We start from the raw sequence: 24,477 nt of genomic DNA on the forward strand, positions 1-24,477 counted from the left end.
CCCAGCTCCAGTGGAGGAAATCTGGGGGAAACGTTTGGTATTTCCACTCCTTCCCTGCTGCTCAGAGAGGAGCCCACAGTCACAGCTCCGGGCACGGCAGAAACAAACCCACACATCCACGGCCTGATGTGGGGCAGCAAATTCAAGTACCTGCTGCAGCCAACGAGGAAGACAGAACGTAAGTGAGATGAACACGGGCAGAACAGCGACGTGAAGCAATGAACCTAAGAGACACGGCAAGTCCCGAGGAGGGAGGAGCGTGGGGAAAGGCTCCAGGTCGTCAGGTGTTACCCCAAAGCTGCAGGGACACGGTGCTTTCCTTTCCTTTCACACAGTGCTCACAGCTGAAAGCACGCTGGGTCCGAGCACATCACCGTCTGAGGTTGCTGAATGTCCGTGCTGCTTCTCACCAGGCTCCAGGAGCTAACACCTCTGTCAGCGACCATCTTTGGTAGATGTTCATTTCCCTCGTCCTTCTTGCAGATCGAGTGCAGTTAGAAAAACCCCACGTTTCTGTCACTTAAATTAAACCAAAAGATATAAAGTGTCCCAGTCTGAATTTACCTAAAGTTCAGCGGCTCCTCCTCCTCAGAGTAATACTTTCCATCCTCGAGACGGTGAGCTACTTTCCTTCCAATTCCTAGCACGAGTAAAAGGGCTCGTTTGCCTTTCTTGCAAAGACAACTTGATGATCTTTAATTACAAAAAAAAAAAAAAAATAAGTAGTTTGTGGAATCAGGCACTGCTTTACTCCAATGACACTTCTGCAGGAGTCCCTCGGTCAGAGAGGAGGAAACGCCATCAGGAAGAGCAGTGCTGCAAACAATGCACTTTGCTCGTTTTAAAAAGCCCTCAAATGGATGTCTGGGCACTTCTGTAACAAAACTCCCACTCTCTCCCACCCGGGTGAAGTGGGTCCTCGGAGGGTGCACCGAAAATTGGTTTTCTCTGAAGTCAACAGTGCCACGCATTCGCTCTTGCTCACAAACACACACACACACACACACACACACACCCCACGTGCTGCTACAGTGTCTGTTGCAGTGTCCCAGGCTGCATTCTCTGCTGGGAAGTAGCCCCTCTTTCTCCTCTCGTTCTGCTGGAGGCTGAAGATGACTATGTCAGGATATTGGACATAAATTCGTTGAAGCGTTTGGAGTACTGCTCCGGGTTCACGGTGGAGATCTCTGCCCCAGCCTGCAAGGCAGAGAGGAGAGAAGAGTCAGAATGGACTCTGTGTGCACAGAGCCCACAGCAGTGCCACAAGGGGAGGAGGAGGACAGTGGGGAGGAGCACGGCCCAGCTCTGCTGGGAGAGAACCACTGCAACTTCTAGGAAAAGCCCACAGCTGGAAAGATCCCCAAGGGAAATGGTTTTAGCTCCAGCTGCATCTCCCACAGACCACTGAGTCAGAGCTTAGGAGCTGTTCCCTTACGGGTTAGAGATGCGGAACGACTGTGACAACTCCACGTCCCAGTGAACTGGGATTTTTTTGGAGCCCTCCTGGGAAGTTCAGAGTCGGTGTCTGAGAACAGGTCTGGCTGCAGGAAGGGGGCAGGATGCTGTGTCTGCCTGCACCCAGAGCATTCCTGCCCCACAGGGAACTTGGGTGAGTGAGGGAAGTGCTGCTCTTGGACATCCAGGCTGGGAAGCACCAGGCACACATGCAGGCATGCAGGCAAAGCAGAAGCCCCAAAGCCCATCCTCCCTGCAGGGGGCAGGCTGCTTACCCCATGTTTCACTGTTTTGGCAGCGTGTGCAGCTTTCTTCTTTGCATCATATGGCGTAAGAATGTCTATAATGGCCATGAAGTACACTTCCTTCTTGGGGGCACCTAGCAAGGCAAGAGAGTTGCTAGCACACCCTGAGCCATCAGCAAAGCCCAGTTGCAACCCCTCCTTGAGAAACAGCAGAGAAAGCAAGGCAGGGGGAGCTCTAAAAGGGCAGAATATGATTGGAAACCGCACACCAGAGACCCACATGTTGAGCAAGCATCACTTCCAACATTCAAACTCACACCACCTGCAGCCCGGGACTGCACAAGAGAGACACTCAGGGTGAGTTTCTCTCTCTCTCTGTGGATAGTCCTCTGTTCCCTTCAGCTCAAGCAGACCACAGGACCCCTCCTCTGCCCTCCACACCTTCAGAGCAACACCCCACCATAACTCACTGTCGTGGCTTTTCATGGCGTAGACGTCAACAGAAGGATCGAACTCTCCGGGCCCGAAGAAGCGAGGGTAATTGAGGAGGTTTCCAGGGCTGTCCGGGGGGGTTCCATATGAGGAGATGGGGTTTCCTCCGAGACCATCGTTCTCACACTCCTCATCCTCTGCCCGATCCTCCACTTCCATCTCTTCCTGCTCCGCTCGGTCAACATCGTGGATCCCAACCAGCAGGCTGTAGTCCATAATCTTCAGCTGAGCTAAGAACTGGGAGAAAGAAATGAGTGAGAGCAACGATACTCGTGTGAGATCACAAATCCTGCCCTACCTTCCTGGAATCCCCCTAGGAGAACACAGCATTTAAACCCATATTAGTCCCCACAGAAGCTATGTGGGAGCTCCAAGCGATGCCCTCGGCCACCAGCAGAATCCTGACCACATTTGTGTGTCTTTCTGACCACCTCTGGGCCAGGTGGTACACGGTGAGGATTCAGTGATGGGAGGCACATCAGACTCAGAGCCATCTCCCAGGAAGCTCTACCTCCACGTCCCGCTTCAGCTTTTCAAGGAAGTTCTTCTTGCTCTCTTCCCCAACGTGCAGCTTCTGTCCCTCGTTCAAGAAGTCGTTGTCTTTGAACGTTGGCAGGTCCTTGGCCTGCAACAAGAAGCCCATGTCAGATTCCCAGACCCCTCGAGGACAGTGGGTGCACTGATCCTTCAGCACTACGCCCACTGCTCAGCATGGGGCATCACTGGAGTCTGCTCCTCACACCTCATCCCCTCCTCTAAGCAGGAAACAGCAGCATGTGTTTGTCAGTGAGTACCTCAGGGGACGAAGGGAAGCACAGAGTACAGCTCAACTTTAAGGACTGCTGGGAAGAAGAGCTGCAGGCTGAATGCTTGAGAGCTGGGCTCTGGCCCAGCCAGCTCCCAGAATAGAAATGCATCCTGTTGCTTTCTGCCTGGGGTCGGGGGAAATGAAAAACAAAACGCTCCTTTCCCAAAAGGCTTGAGGAGAAGAAATTAAAACCACTGCTTTGAGGAATTCGTCTGCAGAGGGCCCTGAGGAGTTCTTCTCAGGGATATGGGAGGACGTACAACCCCTCTGTGCAGCTGGGAATTCAATTATTCTGTTCTTAGAATGATATATGAGCGTGGTGGCTTTATATAGATCTAACATGAATGGTCTGAGACAAACTGCATAAGCAGAAAAAGCCAGAGACTAAAGAGGCAGCGAGCCAGGGACGTTTGGGCACCACGAAGCCGTGCCTCAGTGCCAGAGCTTTTGGTGTAAGGAACTTCCTTTCCTCACACCAGAGACTCGTTTTAGGGCGAGCTGCAGCAGACTTGCTCTGCACTCCCAAACCTGCAAAGCTCACGTGCAAAAAGGTGCGAATTCAACAGGGCTTTTCACGACAATGTCAGAGCCAAAGCTGTGCAAGGGTTGAACTCTCAGTTATGAGTTCCCCTCGTGGCAACAGAACCCGGATTTACAAACATGTGGAGATGTGCCAAGAATCCAAGAGGAGCTGGTCTGCTTTATGGAGCAGCTGTTGCAAAAGCGAACTGCTGGGCTGACTCAGTTTGATACACCGGGGGGTGCTATGAAGAAATCCTTCCATAATGGCACTGTTGCACTAATGTGGGCTTTGCTACGTGTGGGGTCATCTCCCAAGAGGTTCCCCCCACTCCTGGCCGTGTCTGTGTAACAGTGCACCACCTCTTCCTGTGTGTTACTGGGAGCAGCCTGGAGGGTGGGACAGGAGTGGTGTAGCACACAGGGCCTGCTTCGTTTCCCCTGCTCAGAGCCCCTTTGGAAGAAGGAGGTCAGCTGGATCCCACCTGCTCCCCAACATCAGGAGGAAGGGATGGCTGCCCAGCCACGGTCCGTACCTTCTCCTTATCACTTGCTTCCCTAGATACCGTTGAGCCCTAGCAAAAGAAGAAAGAGAACACGGTTGCATTCCCAAGGAACCGAATGACACCTCCTAATTCATGCCTGAGACGGTTACAGACCTCCCTGGTGCAGTACAGACCACTCGGGATGGGGGGACAGAGTGATATTTGAATCTCAAGCAAAGTCCTACACAGAGCCCCCAGAACCCGACCCCCTGCACAAAAAGCAAAGCCCAGGACCCTCTCACACGGGGGTTACAGAGACCATCCCTCCCCCTGCTGGGCACCCTGCTCCCACCCTCACCTTCAGGTCGTATTTTCGGTGCACTGTCAGCCTGTGGCTGAACACATTTCTGGTAACCACCATGTAGGTTTCCACTCCATCCACGGTGAGCCGGTACATGCCGAGGAACTGGGGCAGAAGGGTGTTCCCATGACACTCCACTATGAACTGGAGGGATGCAGGAAGGGAAGGGCAGAGAAAGACAGCACTGTCACACAAAACCCATTGCTGGTGGAACACAAGCTCAGCAAGAAGCTGGTAGGGAAGCTTCCAGCTCCAGCCACCTGACACCGACTGGAAAGGAAAGGAGGCTTGCAAATGGCCCTTAGCATCTCAAGAACAACAAGCTTGAGCACTGCAAGATGTCTCCATGTTTCCAGTCCTCAGCTGAGACAGAGCAGCTTAGTGTGTGCAGGCCCAACCCACTGTTAACAGGACGAGTGTGTGCTCCCACCACCTGCTCACAGAGGGGAGAGCCTGCTGATAGCAGCAGCTAACATCACCTCTCACGATTACATGGAAGTAAAGTGTAGATGGACTGGCAGATAACGTGGACAAGGCCAGAACATTTCCACCTGTGTCACTTGCCTCCTCTTCTTCGCTGCAAGCCACTCCCTCCTCCCCCCGGTCCCTTCACAAAGTCTAATTCAAAGCATCAAATTAGCATCGTGTTCACGAGCCTCAGGTAACAGTAATCCATAATTCATTGCTGTAAAGCACAGGGTGAAGGACTCGGTGCTGTGGAGGAGCAGGGAGATGTGCCCTCACTGCCTCTCAGGTGCTACAGAACACCAATTCCTTCTGCTATGTGCAAGCTCTGCCAGGCTGCTCGCTGAGATCCAAACCACAGCTCTGCAGCACATCACAAGCTGCTCCCAAAGCACGTGCCACTTCCCCCCCCCCGGGGCTGCAGACTCACCATACCTGGTGGTACTTCTTTAAGATGTTGTGCATCTCTGCTACGTCCTCGCTTGACACGGCCTTGATGACAAACCTCCTGTCATAGGTGGTGAGGAACCGGGCCCCACATCGGCCCTGGCTGTCGCTGTTCACTGGAGCACTTCGGGTCACTGAGTTCTGAGGGAACCAGAACAAAACTGTGGGGAGGAGAGGCAGGAGCTGCCACCTCCCTGGGGAAGGAAGAAGAGCAGTCTCAGAAAGCAGGGGGGGTGCCCGGGAGCACTGCCTGGCTCTGTCAGAACAGACTTCCCAAGGATATCATCAAAGGTTAAGTAAAACCAGAACAAAATGAATGAAAACAGTCCTCCATGTAAACTGCCAACGTTTTCAACGTTCAACTGCGGGCACAGACAGCTTGGGAGCATCTGCCTTCACATCCTCATCTCCACCCTTAGCAACAAAACACCACAGCTTCTCGTTGTACTCGCAGCACCGCTGGAAAATCCCAGGCTCCCAACTCCAGCACCCGTTCAGAAGCCATTCAGTCACCCCCCAGGACCTCCAGAGATCATCGAGTCCAACCCCCCTGCCAAAGCAGGCTCCCTATACCAGGTCACACAGGGAGATGTCCAGGTGGGTCTTGAATATGACCCCACAACCACCCTGGGCCGTGTGTCACGTGTGTGTCACTCTGCCCAGGGGGGGTTGTGGGGTCTCCTTCTCTGGAGATATTCAGGACCCTCCTGGACACCTACCTGTGTGACCTGGTGTAGGGAACTGCTTTGGCAGTGTGGATCCGTTCCCCCTTTGCATCACACCTGGTTTGTTTTCCTCCACTGCTCCATCTGATCTTGCTCTTGCAGTTCAGAAGCACACATCCACAGCCCCACGGCACTGCACGCAGCTCGGCTGCAGCACGCCGACGACTTACTTTAATTACCCCTCACCTCAAAACCACAGAGCTTTTCTTGCAGTGGAGATGGGAAGCAGAAATTACGACCACATATGGACATTACCAAACTCTCAGCCCTTAGGTTTACTTAATTCCCTTCCTGTCATTCCCACCTCCTCCGGAGCTGGGGTGTTATGTTTAGCATCCTGGCTCGACTCCCACTCCAGCCATCACGTTTTACCCAACAAATTCAGCTCAGTGAATGCTTTCTGCTCTAGCTAGACACTTCCAACAGCTCTGCTCAAGGTGGGAGAAACAATCCTTCGTCCCCTTGGTCTGGGAAGAAGGGGTGGAGGAAAGGATGCAGGTGCTGCAGATCTGCTCCGATCACTGTCAGCCCCCAGGTCCTGCCTGCCTGCAACCATCTGCTGCCTCCTATTCCATGCCCAGACTGAGCTCTGTGAAACAGTGACACTTTCTCACTCTGCAATTGCCCACTGCCAGGCCCAGTGAGACCCATCCCACAGCTGAGAGCCCTCGCAACAATGGGAAACCCATTCACACTGCCATTATAAGCCCTTCAAAACCAACCACCCAAAAAAGGCTGGTGTTGTCGTTTCTCCCCCAGTTTGGTTATTCCATCACAGTAAAACAAGTGAGGAAAGCAGGGAGAGAAAAAAAATGGTACCTGGTAGTCCTGGTCATCGATCCCAAACCTTTCCCGGAGGTTTCGGAACACCAGAGGACAGTACTCCTTAAACTTAAAGCGACTTGGCAAGTTTTCCCTAAGGCAGAGAAGAAGAAATATTCTTGTCGACGATCAACTTGTGAAATGAAACAATCCCTCCCCCACTCCAGCACTGACCCCGCGGGATCCCCCAGCACAGCTCTCCAAGCATTCACCCCCGTGAGCATCACTTCCTTGGATGCCTACAGCCCACAGAAGCACAGTTACAGCTACGTCGTGAGGCACACACTTACTTGTTGAACAGATGGTTGTCCACCTTGATCTTACTGTAGGCTTTAAAATCATCAGGCATTAACATGACAGGGACCGGAACATTGCTGAGTTCATTGATCTAAAAGAAAAAGGAAAAGTGAGGTGTGAACCCCAAACTCCACCGCTCTCCATTTACCACCAACGGGTTTGTGGAGATGTCGAGTGGCCCAGAACCTGTTTTGGTTCACCTGACTGCTTCACCTGTAGCTTGGTTTCCAACTGAGCCAACCCAGCTCAGCCAGGATGCTCCAGCATCCCCAGAGCAGCACGTTCCTGAAATTCCTTTTCTGGGGACGGCCTCAGCACCACTCATTCATAGGGACTTCAGAGGGATCAGTGCCACCCAACTCGCAGATTTAGGAAGTGATTCCATCACAACAGCGTTACCACACCAAGGGGGGATGGAGCAAAACATGGCAGCAGCTTGGCTTGGCCTGGAGCAAGGCTTGCAATGCATCCCAGCACCCAAACCCAGGCAGCTCAGGCTGCTTCCAGCACGCCCTGACAGCACGTGTGCATCCCCTGGGGGGTGGGACCCAAGGATACGGGCTCTGCTCCAGGGATCCCCCCCCCTTGCACGCACCAGGATGTGCAATGCACACGAAGGTGCTGCCACATCTCCACCAGAGAGGTGCAAGAGGACGTGAGAAAACAACAACGTGTGGCACACGGCTCTGTGCAGGTGCTGGGGAGGTCCTGGCTCCGGAGAAGCACAGAAGTACACGAGAGAGCCTTTCACACGTGGGTATCTTTCACATCCTCCCCCTGCTGTTACCAACGGGAAAACAGAGCAGATTTCACAAACGTCAGACTGGGAAGAAAGACACACACACACACACACAACACACGGCGAAGAGAAAAGATGACTATTTTCAGAGACAGCCATCCCACACAACAGATAAGTGGAAAGCAAAGCAGCCCCTGCTCTGCTGAGAGCAGAGCCCGTGCTCCTCAGAGCCCAGCCCAGCACTGAGGAGCATGAAACGCTCCCACAAAGCACTTTGGGGTGGACAGAGAATGCCACACGGGTGAAGAAGAATCCCACAGGCATTAGAAATAAAATCAAAAATAATTACACTACAGGCCTCCCATCGCTCGCAGCAGGAAAGCCAGCACCCAGTTCTGCAACTGAGGGCTCAGTGAGGTGTAGGGGGAGAGAGAAAACAGCTCATCCTGCTCCAAGCCACCAATTACTGCTGTCTAACAGCAGGGGAAGCCCGGCAGCACAGCTCTGCCGACACGCCTGCTCTCAGCCCTGCTCTCAGCCCTCTTCTCTGCAGTGGGAAGGCACAAACAAGCTGTTATCAGCTCGTTCCAGCGTGGAGGAAGGGTGCTGAGACGGAGAGGGAGCAGCAGTTTGGAGATTTTTTTTTTCCTCCCTGCCAGAAATTGAGACGCAGACGTTAGCAAAGCGAGATGTCACGACGTCTCCCGATGTCCTCATTTCTGCCAAAGCAGAAACCTCAAAGCAAATGTTGTACCTGTTGCAAGACTGGCAGAAATAGAGCCAGGCTGCCTTGTCTTGGTTTAAAAGATGCTCTCACGCTTCTTCCCAGCGTACAACAGCCAAAGAAATCCCCCCTGCAGAAGCCTCTCCCCCTTCCAGCTGCATGCAGCACGGCCTTCTGGATGCTTCGGGATTCCTGTGCTGGAGGAGAAGGGGGGAAGGAAGGGATTGTGCTGGATGTGCAAAGGGTCACTTCCTCAAAGGAGAGCAGAGAACACAGGGTTCCCCTCCACGACGCATTTCAGAGAAAGCCTCTGTCACCTTCAGCTCCAGTCGGCATGATGCTGGGTTTACTGACCACCCGTGATGTCCCTGTGCCACCAAAGCCAACTCCTTCAATACAACACACACCAACACCCCACACTGCTCGGGGCCAGCTGCTGGAGCCAAGGGGCCAGGAGTGATTCTGTTGCAAAACCTGACCGTAGCCTCAAAGTGGTAATTACCATCAGCAAATTGATGAGAAAATGTGATTTGTTTACTAACAGGATCCAGATGATGGAGTGTGAGAGCCTGCTCTCTAGGATTCTTTACAACAGGAATTTACTTTGCTCCTCTTGATGCCTTTCAGCCCCACATCTCAGAGCGTGTTCTGAACGGTACCTCCAGGGCAGGAGGTAACAGACATACAGCAAAAATCACATTGGCACAGAGCAAAGCCATATACCTGCAGCAGAACTTTGCAGCTGCTCAGCACAGGACAGTGCTTAGAGGGAAAAAAAAAAGACTATTTTCCATGAACTAGAGCATGATTAATCAGTGTGGGAGCTAAGAGAACCTCTGTGTGATGCTGGGGATGCGTGTGTCTCACAGCCAACAGCACTCTGGGGAAACCAGCACGTGTTAAGAGAAGAAAGCAGCCCCGAGTGACAGCAAACACCTCTTCAAAGCATGCTGGAGCCTGCTGGACAGCACTGCACGGGTGCAGGAGGGGACAGCATGCCCCCATCACCACAAGGGATGAGGAGCTTGGAGTCTGCTTTAACAGAAGGTCGTGGGGCATGGAAGCTCAGAGCCAGTGGTCTCCATCGTGAGCACTGGTTCCCATCACCACCGCCATATGCTGCACTCTCCAGAGGTCAATTAGAGCCAGGGCAGACAGAGAGTGCTGGGAAGGCCAAACACACACTGCTTCCCCCGCGCCAGCACTGATTTACAGCACTTCAATGTTTGATATGTGGCAGATGCTGCTCTGGCTAGAGTTAACATGGCAACGCCAAAACCAACGCCGCAGAGAAGGGAGAAGAAGCGTGCTGCAAATCCCGATGCTGCTCCTTCCCTTGAATACTAAAGAGCTACGTGTTGTGCTGGCTGGCACCACTCCTGCAGGTCCTGGCAGAGCAGCAGCAGCAGCAGCAGCAACCAGAGCCCCCAGGTCAGGGCTGCGTGGGGCAGACCCACACTGCCAGCAGAGATCTGCCCTTCTCAGCGGGAGTGGGATTTCTTTAAGGCCATCCCCATTGCACCTACAGAGCACAGAGAAGCACTGTCACACTGCAGACCCCTCTGCTCACAGCAGGGTCCCCTCTCACAGCCACCCCAGCAGTCAGCACCCTACAACTGTTTCTATGGTTTCCTGAGCATCACACATCAGCACCGCATCCGGTGCTCCCTGCGAAGATGGCTTCTCCCTCCCTCCCTCCCTCCCAGCACCACCCGACCTTCCCTCTGCCACCAGGAGCTCCACGCTGAGCATCTCCTCTCCCAGTGCCATGACAACAGCACACACAGCAAAGCTGCGCTGAGTTTTACATCGCTTATGGAAAACACCACAAACCCAAAGGTGAGCCCTCGTGGCTCCGTTCCCTCTGATCTGCACGAGCTCTCCCAGCTCCTCTCCCCTACAATGGCTTTCTGGCTCCAGATTTGGCTGTCACAGTGATACCACCCACATTCGGCCGCGTTCAGCCGCACCCACACGATGCTCTGAGCTCAAGCTCTGGCTCAGGAGCACCAGGACAGCAGAGAGCCAGCTCCCAATTTACACAGAAACGCTGAGAGCTGCTCTTCCAGAAACCAGTTCCCGTGCTCCGAGCTAACATCATTGCTCCTGATCTTCTCCAGACCATCGCTGCCTGTGCTCGCACCAGCTGCTAGCAAGCTTGTTTAAACACAAGGCAGGGCCGTGCTGCTGCCAGACTTGGTTAATGGACCCGAGGGAATTTCTTCAGTCAACAGAGATGGTGGATTGCATAAAATGGTTGGTTGTTTGATTTATCCACGAAGAAGTTCATCTCCACTGTGAGCACTCCTGACAGAACCGTGCCGAGAGCGGCGTGGCCACAGAAAGCTGTGCACCAGAAACCAAACGTGAAACAACCCCGGCACAGACTTCATGAACATAAGCAATCCCACCTTCCACACGAGCAGGGCACGGCCAGCATCTCCTGGGAGCGGATGGGGATGAGCAGCTGCTCATGCGTTGAGCAAACACAAATAGTTTGGCCTGCAGCCTGCCCTGCTCCACCCCTCGGGTGCTCACCCGCTGCAAACCGAGCCTGGTGGCAGACCTGGAGGAATGGGAGCTGGGGAATCCCGGCTGCCTGCAGCAGGGGGAAGAGGAGGTCACAGCTGAGGATGTTGCAGCTCCTCGGGATACGGTCCTCGTTGCTGGCAGCAGCTCCTTCACAACGTGCACCTGATATCACGGGTTCGGGCGCAGAGCTAGCGAGGAGAACTATCAGCTTGCAGAAATATTTCGCTGCCAAATGGTCCCGAAGTTACAGGCCCTGATCCAGAGCCTAAAAAAGACACCAGGCTGCCCCACCAGCTACAAAAGAGGGCGAGCTGGCAGCCAGCAGCCCTGAGAGGCCACAAATGAAAATCGAGAGAAGCCCCACCAGCCTCCATGCTGCTTCGGGGCTCCTCATCAATGCCAGGCCCAACTCATTACCCCGCTCCCTGGGCAAGGCAAGGAGCAGCAAGCACTGGGAGCACCCTTTGGCTCAGAGAGACAGCAGCACTGAGCTACATCTGGAAGATCTGCTCCTTTGTCAGGCAAGCTAGAAATGCAATCCTGTTTTCCCCAAAGCGTTGTTTATTCCTGCAAAAACTAAGCCCAGTTTGAGAAAGGGATCTAAGAAACACCCGTCGAGCCAACGCAGAGATGGGCATCTTTGAGCCTGAAGGTGCGTTCATTTAGGAAGGGATGAGGTTTCTTAATTTCAAACACCTGAATATCATCCATCACCCACACCCAAAAGAGCGCAGCCAAAGCCAGACCTCGCTTCCAGCACGAGGATCGCGCCTACGCCGCGGAGAAAAGAGAGGTTTCCGGAGGAAGAGAGAAGGATGATTTCAGGAATGGAGCTGTTCCCCAGGGAGCAGCTCCTTGCTCCATCCCAGGGAAGCTGAGCTCGGCTCTGGAGCACACAGATGTGGTAGCACCGGCTGAAAGCTGCAAATCAAAGCCACTTGAAGCCGGGCAAACGGGGCCCAGAGCTGTGGGATGGAGCTGGGGGACACATCGCTCCCCCAGGGCCCAGACCCCTTGCTGAGAGATGGCCCTGGGACAGAAGGGTTGGTGACAAGGCTGAGGGGGGGACCCTGGGGCACTGCCCCCAGCTCAGCACGCCTGGCCCTACAGGAAGGGCCGTCATCCCAAATGGCACAGGGAAAACCGGGGAGAGGGATGCTGGGGGGCAGCGCCTGCGGGAAAAGCGGCTGTAGGGCGGGGGCAGGAGGAAAGGGGCAGCGGGGGAGGGGGGCTGAGAAGGTTCAGTCCGAGGGGACAGTGAGGATTCCCCTCCGAGGCCCTAAGGCAGAGAGGGACGGGCGCTGGGGGGGGCGAGGAGGTGGGATGATGATGATGATGATAATGATGATAACGATGATGACGGGGGGGTGGGGGGGGAGGGCCGCGCTGCTCACCGTGTGGTTGGCCCCCCACATGAGGACGCTGAGAAGCGGCTCCGAGGCGCGGAACAGCTTCACCTTCTGGCACACGAAGTGCTTCTTCTTGGTCTTGGTTTTGCTGGCGCTGAGGGCCGAGCCCAGTGCCGCTCCTCCGCTCCCCGCCGCAGATCCCCCCGCGCAATTCGAGGCCATGGCGGTCCCCGAGCACCCCCCCCACCCCCCACCCTCCCCTCCCCCCGGCGCTCCCCTACCAGTGCCTCCGCATGGCACCGCCCGGCCTGGCCCGGCGCACGCCCCTTCTCCCCTCAGCGGTTCCGGCCGCTCCTGTCACCCCCTCGGGCCGGCGCGGCCGCTCCGCTCCCACCCCGCTCTCCCCGCCTCCCTCTCCCCCCTTTCCCCGCCCCTGCGGTGGTTCGCTCCACCGCCGGCCGAGCGCTCCGGCGCCGCTCTGAGGAGGCGCCAAGATGGCGGAAGACGGAGGAGGAGGGGACGGGGAGGCGCCACGGCCGCGCCCCACGGGGGTGAGTCGGGGGATGGAAGGGCGGCAGAGCGGTCCTGGGAGTCGGTTCGCTCCGCCTCAGCGTGCGGAGGAGAGCGGAGAATCGGAACGCGGCCCACGCTGCGAGCGGGACCGGCCTGGGCTGTGGGGTAAAGGGGAGAGAAAGGGGAGACAAAAGCAGCCCATCCCTCCCCTTCCGCCAGGAGATGGTTTCGCCCACACGGTGTGACGTAGCCGCCTAGGCCGCGCCCCCTCCCGAGCGAGCCAATAAGCGGAGAGGCGCCTGGAATTATGAATGGACCGCTGAGCGCGTCACTGCCGCCGCTTAAAGGGCCCGCAGCACTCAGCCGGCACTGCGCGTCGCACGCAGCCCTCGCTCTGCCCCTTCGGCAGCAAAGTTCAACACCCCCTCCTCGATAAAGCCACAAGGAACATTTAAAAATCGTAAAGTTTCTCCTTTAAAATAAAAAAAAAGCAAAACTTTCTTCACTGCTGTACATATACACATTACTTACATTACAAAATCCCAGAGACATATTTGCTGCAACAGTTCTGCTCTGCTCATTTCCTTTCCCTGTGAAGCTGCTTCCTCTGGGCCAAACATCACTCAAATCTGTGAGCAATCAAATAATGGCTACAGGTGTTTTACAGCCTGCTCTGATATTGCTTTCAGAACCCACACCAGACTGGTGGCAGAGTGGAGCACAGTGCTGTCAGTCTGTCACTCAGCTTCATCACATCCAGTTACCTCACGTGAATCTGTTCTGCTCTAATTTTTAAGGACTAACAAAAATAGGTCTTTTGCTCTCACAAACGAAGAGCACAGATCATTCTCTCAACGTAGAAAGCAATTACCACCCGGCATCATCTATTAATAACAATATACAAAACCAGAACAAATCGAGGTGGAGAGAACAGGAAGAGATCTGGCAATGTGCTATAGGACAGAAGGGCTCAGCAGTTCTCCAGCTAAGGTTTGTTCATATTACAAACACATTTACAGTGCCAGAAGTTCAGAACACGCTGTGGGCTGTGGCACAGAAATTCAGTAGCTCTCTGGGAGACAGTTCCTGGAGAGAGCAAGTGAGCATGTGCTGGAGGCCTCTCACCTCGGGGAACAAGTGTCCATTTAACTCCTGCACAGAAGCAGAGGAAGAACAAATTTCATCTCTGCATAAAGTTTTTTTCTAAGGCAGCAGGAGTTCTCTGAAGGGAGTGGATGTTACGCTTCACCCGATCTTCTAGAGTGGAAGTTGATGCACTCTCCAGTTTAAAGTGACTGCAGAAAAAAAAGAAAAGAAATCAGTCTTTTTCCACATCACATCGATATCCCCAAGCCATCTAACAATGTGGTTCAAGATGGAAAGCAGTGAATTGTTTCATGTGAAAGTCTGCACCGAAAGAACTGAACAGCTTTACAGCTTTTTGGCTTCTAACAGATTCAACGCTGTGTCTCAAGTCCCCTCTGCCTTCCAATTATACCTGCTAATTATAAAAGCATCTGTCACAGCACAGCTGATGGTGAGGCAAATGAGGAGAATGCCCCGTGCTCCTGAACAGAGGGCAGAAGCTCTCTGGGAACCAGAATGCCACAGCCAATGCTGTAAGCTTCTACAACATGCCAATAAGCAAAAAGTTAGCCAGCTCAGCCATTCCATTTTGTGTAGACAGAGCTATACCATAACCCTGGATATCTCAAACCCTGATGCCATCATGCACTCCTGAGAAGCTGCAGCCTGTACTTTTTCAGAATGAAAAAATGAACACCACAAAGACACTCACTGCAAGAACTTCCCATCCCTGGAGTCGAGTTTCTCCAGTTCTCGTTCCAGTTCCTCCTCCTTTCGGTGCTTCTTGAGGTTGTTTGCTCTCTCCTCTTCCCTCCACTTGGCATTCTCCATCATTTCCTGGCGTTTACGCTCCAGTTCCTCTGGAGAGATCTTTCTATTTGTACAGAAAACACCACTGCTGTAAACCAGTAGAGTGTGCTAGATCCAACACACCTCTTGCTTTCCAATCTTCAAGGCTATTTACCCAGCTGTTCCAGGACCACTGGGGCAGCTTTTGCTCAAAAACACACGAAGAAGATTTTGCTTACCTTGTGTAACCCGGAATGTGCTGTCGTCGATAGCTCTTTTTGGGAGAAGGACTTCTAGCTTTCCCCTTCTCCTCTCGACTGCCATGTCTGTAACCCAAAACCACCCTCTTTTTAGGATATGAACATATTATCACATCCCTAAACTATACCGAGATTATTTTATGCAGGGATTTTGATCCCAGAACACCAACCCCCCCAGCAGCCTTCGGTTCACATTATCCACACTCACTGTTTACTGTGTCTGGAGGGAGATCTCGACCCCCTGCATCCAGATGGTTCTGCACTCCTCTTGCTGCTGCATCTCTGTGGGGAACGGGACCGGCTCCTGGACCTGGAGCGCTCCCGGTGCTTGTGGAGCACCCTGCCCTGGCCAGCAGCTGGAGAGCTCCGAGACCTGTGGCTCTTGTCAGAGTCTCTAACCTGAAATCCAAAAGTGTCCTTCAGGAGAGACGTCCTGGCAGAGCATCAGAACATCACGAAGCTGCAGAGCCCTCAGCGCACGTTTTGCTTTACTTATCTCCCCTCCTGGGTTCCTATGAACATCTGTGCCTAAAATTCTTTTTATTATACTCAGTAAACTAATAGCTATGACAATCACACACAATATTTAAACAGGTGTATGACTCTGGGAAGAGAAACTAAATAAAATCCAACTGGAACTTTGAGAGGACTGAAGTCCTACCAGGATCTGAAGAGTTTTGGGCACCAAGTTGAATGTGAGCTTTATTAAATCGTGCATCACTCACAGTCCTCCTCTAATGGGTGAAGTAACCTCTTGCAACAAGCTGATCTTCTCCTGCTCCCTAACCAAGGGGTTTGCTACTGAAAGAGCTGTGCAAAATAGATATACTTACCTGTAGGCCATATCCTGGGACTTTAGAAGGAGTGGGTTTCCAGGAGGAACTGTTTGTCCTCTTCTGAGACCTAAAGAAAAAAGATAATAGTGCTTTTGAAGCAGATGAGCTTCAATAATACTGTATTTTGTATATTAAAATGTCAAAAATAAATTAACCATGCAAAAACGGATAACAATTAAAAAAATATGCAAATTAAGAGTACAAATTAGAAAGATGAACCTCACAGAGGATCAGAAACAGACAAGAAAAACAAACAAGACAGTAAAGGAGATAAAGCATACCTGGCTTTGCTTCGATCCTCATCACTGCTGGCACTTTCACTGCTAGAGCTGCGACGTCGATGCTTCTTGTGCTTCTTCTTCTTCCCTTTCTTCTTCTTCTTCTCTTTTTTATCCAAACTGTTTTGCAGCTACAAAGCAAGGGCAAAGTAATGGAGTTCTTCTGCGACAAAAGAAACTCTAGCAGTATATGTACACAAACCTACAGAGCATAATGGAATCTTTCCTAGCATCATTTTGGCAGCAATTCATGCAAAATGCTATGTCTGCAATCACTCTGTGACACTAAAACACCAACTAGCTAAAACAGCACAACTTGAGAACAGGAACAGATAAATAACACTGAACCCAAAAGACTGAGAAATTAGCTCTTGCTGAGACTGACACAATGGGACCCTGTCCTGTTATACCAAGATCACAGAAGGTTGAATTTATTCTGTTCTCCTACGAAAGGGTCAGGAAATAAAAGCAGAACTGACATACACCTACCAACTCTTTGATTTTCTTCATTTTTACAGGATTATTCAGAACCTCTCTCTTCTTCTCCTCTTCTCTCTTTCTAAAGTAGATAAAATAAAAACTATTAGCATTTTCAAGCAACTCTAAACATCACTTTCACAAAAGCTATAAAACAAAAGAAAGCTCTAACAGACAAGTTTTGTTCATTCAGCAAAACAAGTCCAACTAAGACTCTCCACTAAAGAGTGCAAATAGGAAGTTAAGCTGAATTTTTGTTCTGTCAACATCTACCTGGCTACACTGCTGCCGACCAGATGCATTCACACACATGTAAGAGGGTGACCTGAGTTTGTACACATGAACCAATGAAGAAAAACAAACTTTGCACCAATAAGCCGGCTCTCATCAAGCTGCCATCGCTGATGCATTGCCTGATTTACTCCTGAATTCAGCTCCACGTTGAGTACCTTATCATGAAAAGTGGATCCTCACGGATTTTGTTTGCCATGTCCAGGACAGAATTGGCACCTGACTTGGCAAAAATGGAGCCTGGGAGCAGTCCTGTCTCGTTGGAGCAGCCAGCGTCCTTGTCCTCTGTCTTCTCAAAGACAAACTTGTCCACAGGGCGACCCATGAGATACTCCTCCCTGTTCACCATGCCTCCAGGACCCTGGTACATCCACTCCAACTTCTCTTCTCTTTTCCTATTGCAAACAAGTCATCACATTTTCCTGTCACAGAGGTCTAAAGCTACAGTTTACAGCTTATGAAGTAAGGAGAAAGCTTCTAGCATCACAGGCGTTATAAACTCAGTGTTAAAATCTCTGTCTCTCAGAGCTATGAGAAGCACGTGGACCCCCTCAACACGAAGCACTGCTCCTCACCCTGCCAGAACCAGCAGCTCCACGCTCAGGCCCCGCTCACCTGACAGTGCCCATGTCCTCTGCATATCGCTGCATCTCCTCACGAGCCCTCTCCTCCTGCAGCTCCCTCTGCAGCTCCTCGATCTTCTTCCTCTCGGCCTCATATTTCTGCTCGGCCTTCCACACCTTCTCCACATTGCGCAGGGTCTGGGGGTGCCAGCTCTTCTTCAGGTTCTGCAAGAAGCACAGCACACGGCACACGGCCCTTACCGAAGGCCCCGGGGGCTCTCCCACCGGGCAGGGCCCCGTTCAGGGCCGCAGCGCTCGGCCCGGCCCCGCAGCGAGCACCTCGAACCGACAGCCCCGGACCCCAGCGCTGTTACAGACCCCAGGGGAAGCTCCCGACCCGGGCACCCCCCCTTACCAGGTCGCCGCCCCCCATGGCTGTTCGGCCGAGCGCGTCTCCTCAGCTACCGGACCCGGGGTACGTCATCAACGTGCGCCGTAATCACCTTCTTTGGGCGACGCGGGTTATGTGCGTCACTTCCGGCGCTTTGCCCCTGAGCTACGGGCGTCCGCGAAACGCGGCTCCGGGGCGGCCTGGTGATGAGGGCGTGGCTCAGGGGGAGCGCGTCTGCCCGCGGACGCTGGGGTGCCGGGTTCGAGCCCCGCAGGGGTGCCGACACCTGCCACGCAACGTGTAAATGGCTTTCTGGAAATTAATTAGCAACAACCGCGTAGGCAGGAAAAACTAGACTTGCATGGCACCTGCAGCACTGTGCTATTCGGATGTTGCTTGGGAGAAACAGGAAACCCAGAAATATACAAAACTTTTTTGCGTTTGGTTGAAGCGATCCTGAAGTCCTCTGAGGGATACAAATCCTGCCTGTGAAGAAGAAAGGTTGGAAAAGAAGGTAAAGAGGGGGCACCTGGAGTTGAACCAGGGACCTCTTGATCTGCAGTCAAATGCTCTACCACTGAGCTATACCCCCATGCCTCAACAGGTCCACTCAGAGCAATGAAAAACAAATACATAAAGCAGTTTGGTTTGGTCATAATTCTTCAGACGAGTGCTCAGCATCTTGAACAGGGACATTCAGCGAGCAGGCCTGTGAGCAAAGCAGTACCACGTGGGACCCAAAAGGGAGAAGTGCTCTTCGTGTTTACCCTTGGAAGGAGCAGCCAACAAAACAAAAAGCACACCGTGCTCAGGGGGCACCTGGAGTTGAACCAGGGACCTCTTGATCTGCAGTCAAATGCTCTACCACTGAGCTATACCCCCTTGGTTCATCAGCTGCACAAGGAGTGTTAAAAAATACACAGAGCCCAGTTTCTATGCTGATTTGTTAAAGTCTTTATTCAACATCATCCTCTGATTCTTAACATACATGCCAAAGCAACAACAGACAACCACAACTACAGACAACAACACTGCGTAGATACTTACAGAGGCTAGCACCAGTGCAGTTTCCTCACTGATCCAACAACTACTATGGCCCAGTAAGTGCCACCGTGCCTTTACGTGGACACTGACACAGGTACAGATTTTGGCTGTATATCCTTAGATGAATGCTCAGGGTCAAGAATGTGGAATTTTGGAGACCAGCTCTCTGGGCGAGGCACAAACAGATGGGATTTAAAAAGAAGGAATGCTCCTCATGATTTTTCTCATGAAAAAAAAGTCTACAATGCGAAGGGGGCACCTGGAGTTGAACCAGGGACCTCTTGATCTGCAGTCAAATGCTCTACCACTGAGCTATACCCCCTGCTGCTGCTGCCTCCCTGCACACCATGGCTTTTCATGGTAATTCCAAACAAGACACAATTCCTGCAAATTATTCCCAGCACAAAAAGAAATACTTCAGGAAACACTCAGCGCTCTGCTCACCATGACTCCACTGTTCACGTGGCAATCCACTTCTGGGCACCTGGTCATTGCTGCACCCACCAAGGGACGTCCCCTGCAGGGAGCTGACGGGAGAAGGAGCCAAGTGAAGAGCTGAAAAACAACTTAGAGGGAAGAAAAAGGAGGAAAAGGGGAGGGGGCACCCGGATTTGAACCGGGGACCTCTTGATCTGCAGTCAAATGCTCTACCCCTGAGCTATACCCCCACCTGCGCAGCACCTTTCAGGTGAGCCGCTTTGTGTTTGCAAATGCAAACGCACAACACAGACATAACCATCCGCATATAAATCACACGCCAGCGGCAAACGCACCACACAGCTAAAGAATACCTCAGCTGGCGCTTAATTAAAGACACGAATAACGAGTCTCTTCCAACACAGCGCATACACTTCTTAAAGGGAAACACTCCCGTGCCCAACCCGGTGCTGCACGCTGAGGTACCACGACCCCGCAGCTTTAACCCCAACCCCCCCCGCCCCAAGCAGAGGTCCCACCCACACCCTCAGCCTTCTCCCCACGCAAAGCACCGAAGCTGCTCTACCATTTCCCCTCGGTTCTGTACTTCCACGGCCCCGGAGGCGGAGGGGCAGAGCCGGAGGTGACGTTACGCCATCAATACGCGCGCTTTGCGTGCGTCACTTCCGATGAGGCGCTGCCGGTGGGATAACAGCGGTCGGAACCGGCCCGGGGCGTGCTGGGCTCGGCGTCCCGTTCTCATCGTGGAAAGCAATAATAATAATAGTAATAAAATGAAGCAGTGACGCGAGATGCCCGAGGTAAACGCACACGTTTAAAGGTGCCGAGTACGCGGTGCCGCGGGCCGCTCGATTTGCCGTCCCCACTCTGTCCCCCACGGGCTGTGTAATAAACCGCGGAGCAAAAGTTCCACGTCACGGTCGCGTTTTTTTCACCGCGTGGGGTGGGCTTAGAACCGGTGACCTCCCGGCTCCCAGCCCGGCGCTTTGCCCCTGAGCTACGGGCGCCCGCGAAACTGCGCGACCACGGCGGGCGGGCGCGGGGGCGTGGCTCAGGGGCAGCGCGTCTGCCCGCGGCTGCGGGGGTGCGGGGTTCGATTCCCTCCAGGGCACGGTGCGTGATGCCTGGCTGCAGTCCTGTCGGCCTGAGCGCTGCTCCTCCCACTGCAGCTGCATGCAAAAACCACTCCAGTCGAGGTCCCTTTTTCTAGAACGACCTTGTGCTTACTGCTTCCTGTATAATTAACGGTAATTATTCAGACAGGAAAAACAAGATCTTCCTCCCCCGTGCTCCCCCATCCTGTTGTTTGTGTATACAACTCGTGTTGTTGAGCTGAACCACGGGAAAAATGGAAAACTCAGCCTTCGCAGCTGGTAAAAGAAAGTCAAGTGATTTCTGAGATCTCAGAGGAATAAGGTCTCTCCCATGTTGCCTTTGCAAGGGATTTTGGGGAAAAAAAAGGTTGGAAAAGAAGGTAAAGAGGGGGCACCTGGAGTTGAACCAGGGACCTCTTGATCTGCAGTCAAATGCTCTACCACTGAGCTATACCCCCTTGAAACTTCACCTGCACAAGGTGATTTTTAAGCTATTTCTGCACAGCTGCCTGGATTCCTCCACCCAGTGCATCCCTGGGTGCCCTGCTGTATATCCTAAGTTCTGTAGAATGCTGCTACAAATAATCGAATCACAAGACTCCCAGAGGACATTGATTATAAATAATTACAGCCACCATTTCTGAGCTGTGCTGCAGTGTGAAAACCAGCAACGAGCTGAGCTCACCTCAAGGCCACTGAGAAAAAACCTTGCTCTCATAAGATGTAGCCCTTCCAAAAAACAACAGAATCATCCTTAGTGGTGACACAGAGCCACATTCATCAGCCCTACAAGAAGGTAAAAACGATGAAGCTGTGTTTGTCACAGCACCTTGGCCTTTATGAAGGCGAGAAAAGTAATAACCCCAGGGGGCACCCAGATTTGAACTGGGGACCTCTTGATCTGCAGTCAAATGCTCTACCACTGAGCTATACCCCCTGCTGCTGCTGCTTCCCTGCACACCATGGCTTTTCATGGTAATTCCAAACAAGACACAATTCCTGCAAATTATTCCCAGCACTAAAAGAAATACTTCAGGAAACACTCAGCGCTCTGCTCACCATGACTCCACTGTTCACATGGCAATCCACTTCTGGGCACCTGGTCACTGCTGCACCCACCAAGGGACGTCCCCTGCAGGGAGCTGACGGGAGAAGGAGCCAAGTGAAGAGCTGAAAAACAACTTAGAGGGAAGAAAAAGGAGGAAAAGGGGAGGGGGCACCCGGATTTGAACCGGGGACCTCTTGATCTGCAGTCAAATGCTCTACCCCTGAGCTATACCCCCACCTGCACAGCACCTTTCAGGTGAGCCGCTTTGTGTTTGCAAATGCAAACGCACAACACAGACATAACCATCCGCATATAAATCACACGCCAGCGGCAAACGCACCACACAGCTAAAGAATACCTCAGCTGGCGCTTAATTAAAGACACGAATAACGAGTCTCTTCCAACACAGCGCATACACTTCTTAAAGGGAAACACTCCCGTGCCCAACCCGGTGCTGCACGCTGAGGTACCACGACCCCGCAGCTTTAACCCCAACCCCCCCCGCCCCAAGCAGAGGTCCCACCCACACCCTCAGCCTTCTCCCCACGCAAAGCACCGAAGCTGCTCTACCATTTCCCCTCGGTTCTGCACTTCCACGGCCCCGGAGGCGGAGGGGCAGAGCCGGAGGTGACGTTACGCCATCAATACGCGCGCTTTGCGTGCGTCACTTCCGATGAGGCGCTGCCGGTGGGATAACAGCGGTCGGAACCGGCCCGGGGCGTGCTGGGCTCGGCGTCCCGTTCTCATCGTGGAAAGTAATAATAATAATAGTAATAAAATGAAGCAGTGACGCGAGATGCCCGAGGTAAACGCACACGTTTAAAGGTGCCGAGTACGCGGTGCCGCGGGCCGCTCGATTTGCCGTCCCCACTCTGTCCCCCACGGGCTGTGTAATAAACCGCGGAGCAAATGTTCCACGCGTCACGGTCGCGTTTTTTTCACCGTGTGGGGTGGGCTTAGAACCGGTGACCTCCCGGCTCCCAGCCCGGCGCTTTGCCCCTGAGCTACGGGCGCCCGCGAAACTGCGCGACCACGGCGGGCGGGCGCGGGGGCGTGGCTCAGGGGCAGCGCGTCTGCCCGCGGCTGCGGGGGTGCGGGGTTCGATTCCCTCCAGGGCACGGTGCGTGATGCCTGGCTGCAGTCCTGTCGGCCTGAGCGCTGCTCCTCCCACTGCAGCTGCATGCAAAAACCACTCCAGTCGAGGTCCCTTTTTCTAGAACGACCTTGTGCTTACTGAATAATTACCATTAATTATACAGGAAGCAGACAGGAAAAACAAGATCTTCCTCCCCCCGTGCTCCCCCATCCTGTTGTTTGTGTATACAACTCGTGTTGTTGAGCTGAACCACGGGAAAAATGGAAAACTCAGCCTTCGCAGCTGGTAAAAGAAAGTCAAGTGATTTCTGAGATCTCAGAGGAATAAGGTCTCTCCCATGTTGCCTTTGCAAGGGATTTTGGGGAAAAAAAAGGTTGGAAAAGAAGGTAAAGAGGGGGCACCTGGAGTTGAACCAGGGACCTCTTGATCTGCAGTCAAATGCTCTACCACTGAGCTATACCCCCTTGAAACTTCACCTGCACAAGGTGATTTTTAAGCTATTTCTGCACAGCTGCCTGGATTCCTCCACCCAGTGCATCCCTGGGTGCCCTGCTGTATATCCTAAGTTCTGTAGAATGCTGCTACAAATAATCGAATCACAAGACTCCCAGAGGACATTGATTATAAATAATTACAGCCACCATTTCTGAGCTGTGCTGCAGTGTGAAAACCAGCAACGAGCTGAGCTCACCTCAAGGCCACTGAGAAAAAACCTTGCTCTCATAAGATGTAGCCCTTCCAAAAAACAACAGAATCATCCTTAGTGGTGACACAGAGCCACATTCATCAGCCCTACAAGAAGGTAAAAATGATGAAGCTGTGTTTGTCACAGCACCTTGGCCTTTATGAAGGCGAGAAAAGTATTAACCCCAGGGGGCACCCAGATTTGAACTGGGGACCTCTTGATCTGCAGTCAAATGCTCTACCACTGAGCTATACCCCCTGCTGCTGCTGCCTCCCTGCACACCATGGCTTTTCATGGTAATTCCAAACAAGACACAATTCCTGCAAATTATTCCCAGCACTAAAAGAAATACTTCAGGAAACACTCAGCGCTCTGCTCACCATGACTCCACTGTTCACGTGGCAATCCACTTCTGGGCACCTGGTCATTGCTGCACCCACCAAGGGACGTCCCCTGCAGGGAGCTGACGGGAGAAGGAGCCAAGTGAAGAGCTGAAAAACAACTTAGAGGGAAGAAAAAGGAGGAAAAGGGGAGGGGGCACCCGGATTTGAACCGGGGACCTCTTGATCTGCAGTCAAATGCTCTACCCCTGAGCTATACCCCCACCTGTGCAGCACCTTTCAGGTGAGCCACTTTGTGGCCACTGTCAGCAGCTCTGCTGCATTCCACCAGGAGCACTCCCAGCTCTGGCTCCCACACAACATCCCTTTCATTAACCTCCTTCCCTGTTTCACCAGCCTCCAAACTTCACACACTTGAAATTCTTGAAGGAACAAACCTGTGAGATCCCTGCTTGCTTTGACTCACAGTGGAAAAGAAAAGAAAAAAAAAGAGCATCTGGCACCACCCAGCTCAGCATGCCTTTGGAGGTACCTACACCTGCTTGCTCTGAGCACACAAACCTCACGGAGCTGCTGCCTCACTCCCCACCTCCCCTGCTGTCTGGCTAAACCCTGGGGAAGAGGGGAAGCAAACCCCCAAGGACTCACAGCTCACTCTTGTGCCATGCCAAATGCAGCAGAAGCTCTTAGGAGATAATCAAGTGAGGACAGTTATTTTAGGGCTTGTTTCTTACTTGTAAGCTGGCATCTGCTGACTGGTCAGTCCTCCAGGAGAGGTGCAG

At 52.9% G+C, this 24,477-nt stretch overlaps 3 protein-coding genes and 10 non-coding genes across 15 annotated transcripts in view; 1 reads left to right on the plus strand and 12 right to left on the minus strand.

Annotated features, from left to right (window-relative positions):
• The window catches only part of RPL19 (ribosomal protein L19), a 203,873-nt gene that overhangs the window by 108,589 nt on the left and 70,807 nt on the right, over positions 1 to 24,477 (plus strand). The gene's annotated exons all lie outside the window — the stretch shown is intronic.
• On the minus strand, positions 417 to 12,838 carry PIP4K2B (phosphatidylinositol-5-phosphate 4-kinase type 2 beta). 3 transcript variants are annotated; one of them, XM_065753818.1, is made up of 10 exons: positions 12,511 to 12,693; positions 7,115 to 7,212; positions 6,822 to 6,918; positions 5,266 to 5,418; positions 4,363 to 4,509; positions 4,056 to 4,094; positions 2,704 to 2,817; positions 2,171 to 2,429; positions 1,731 to 1,834; positions 1,035 to 1,197 (listed from the first exon to the last, which is right to left on the minus strand). In XM_065753818.1, exons 1-10 carry the CDS (start codon positions 12,685 to 12,687, stop codon positions 1,117 to 1,119), a joined length of 1,269 nt encoding a protein of 422 aa, XP_065609890.1. In that variant the 5' UTR covers positions 12,688 to 12,693; the 3' UTR covers positions 1,035 to 1,116. The 3 variants fall into 3 exon arrangements, with proteins under 3 accessions (XP_065609891.1, XP_065609889.1, XP_065609890.1); XM_065753819.1 differs by lacking the exons at positions 1,731 to 1,834; positions 12,511 to 12,693 and adding an exon at positions 12,747 to 12,838 and having other exon boundaries at positions 417 to 1,197; XM_065753817.1 differs by lacking the exon at positions 1,731 to 1,834 and having other exon boundaries at positions 417 to 1,197.
• Positions 14,101 to 18,044, minus strand: CWC25 (CWC25 spliceosome associated protein homolog). The gene is made up of 10 exons (XM_065753789.1): positions 17,974 to 18,044; positions 17,611 to 17,783; positions 17,154 to 17,390; positions 16,717 to 16,786; positions 16,231 to 16,358; positions 15,947 to 16,016; positions 15,322 to 15,512; positions 15,093 to 15,179; positions 14,777 to 14,938; positions 14,101 to 14,273 (listed from the first exon to the last, which is right to left on the minus strand). Exons 1-10 carry the CDS (start codon positions 17,989 to 17,991, stop codon positions 14,159 to 14,161), a joined length of 1,251 nt encoding a protein of 416 aa, XP_065609861.1. The 5' UTR covers positions 17,992 to 18,044; the 3' UTR covers positions 14,101 to 14,158.
• Positions 18,470 to 18,541, minus strand: TRNAC-GCA (transfer RNA cysteine (anticodon GCA)). The gene has a single exon. It is a non-coding gene; the product is annotated as a tRNA-Cys (tRNA).
• TRNAC-GCA (transfer RNA cysteine (anticodon GCA)) lies at positions 18,760 to 18,831 on the minus strand. The gene has a single exon. It is a non-coding gene; the product is annotated as a tRNA-Cys (tRNA).
• TRNAC-GCA (transfer RNA cysteine (anticodon GCA)) lies at positions 19,244 to 19,315 on the minus strand. The gene has a single exon. It is a non-coding gene; the product is annotated as a tRNA-Cys (tRNA).
• TRNAC-GCA (transfer RNA cysteine (anticodon GCA)) lies at positions 19,590 to 19,661 on the minus strand. The gene has a single exon. It is a non-coding gene; the product is annotated as a tRNA-Cys (tRNA).
• On the minus strand, positions 20,912 to 20,983 carry TRNAC-GCA (transfer RNA cysteine (anticodon GCA)). Its single transcript has one exon. It is a non-coding gene; the product is annotated as a tRNA-Cys (tRNA).
• Positions 21,391 to 21,462, minus strand: TRNAC-GCA (transfer RNA cysteine (anticodon GCA)). Its single transcript has one exon. It is a non-coding gene; the product is annotated as a tRNA-Cys (tRNA).
• On the minus strand, positions 21,737 to 21,808 carry TRNAC-GCA (transfer RNA cysteine (anticodon GCA)). Its single transcript has one exon. It is a non-coding gene; the product is annotated as a tRNA-Cys (tRNA).
• TRNAC-GCA (transfer RNA cysteine (anticodon GCA)) lies at positions 23,062 to 23,133 on the minus strand. The gene has a single exon. It is a non-coding gene; the product is annotated as a tRNA-Cys (tRNA).
• TRNAC-GCA (transfer RNA cysteine (anticodon GCA)) lies at positions 23,541 to 23,612 on the minus strand. The gene has a single exon. It is a non-coding gene; the product is annotated as a tRNA-Cys (tRNA).
• TRNAC-GCA (transfer RNA cysteine (anticodon GCA)) lies at positions 23,887 to 23,958 on the minus strand. The gene has a single exon. It is a non-coding gene; the product is annotated as a tRNA-Cys (tRNA).

Source organism: Cyrtonyx montezumae, unplaced genomic scaffold (assembly GCF_038088225.1).
Source record: "Cyrtonyx montezumae isolate F1298 unplaced genomic scaffold, pur_monq_1.0 scaffold_82, whole genome shotgun sequence".
Taxonomy (NCBI): Eukaryota; Metazoa; Chordata; class Aves; order Galliformes; family Odontophoridae; genus Cyrtonyx; species Cyrtonyx montezumae.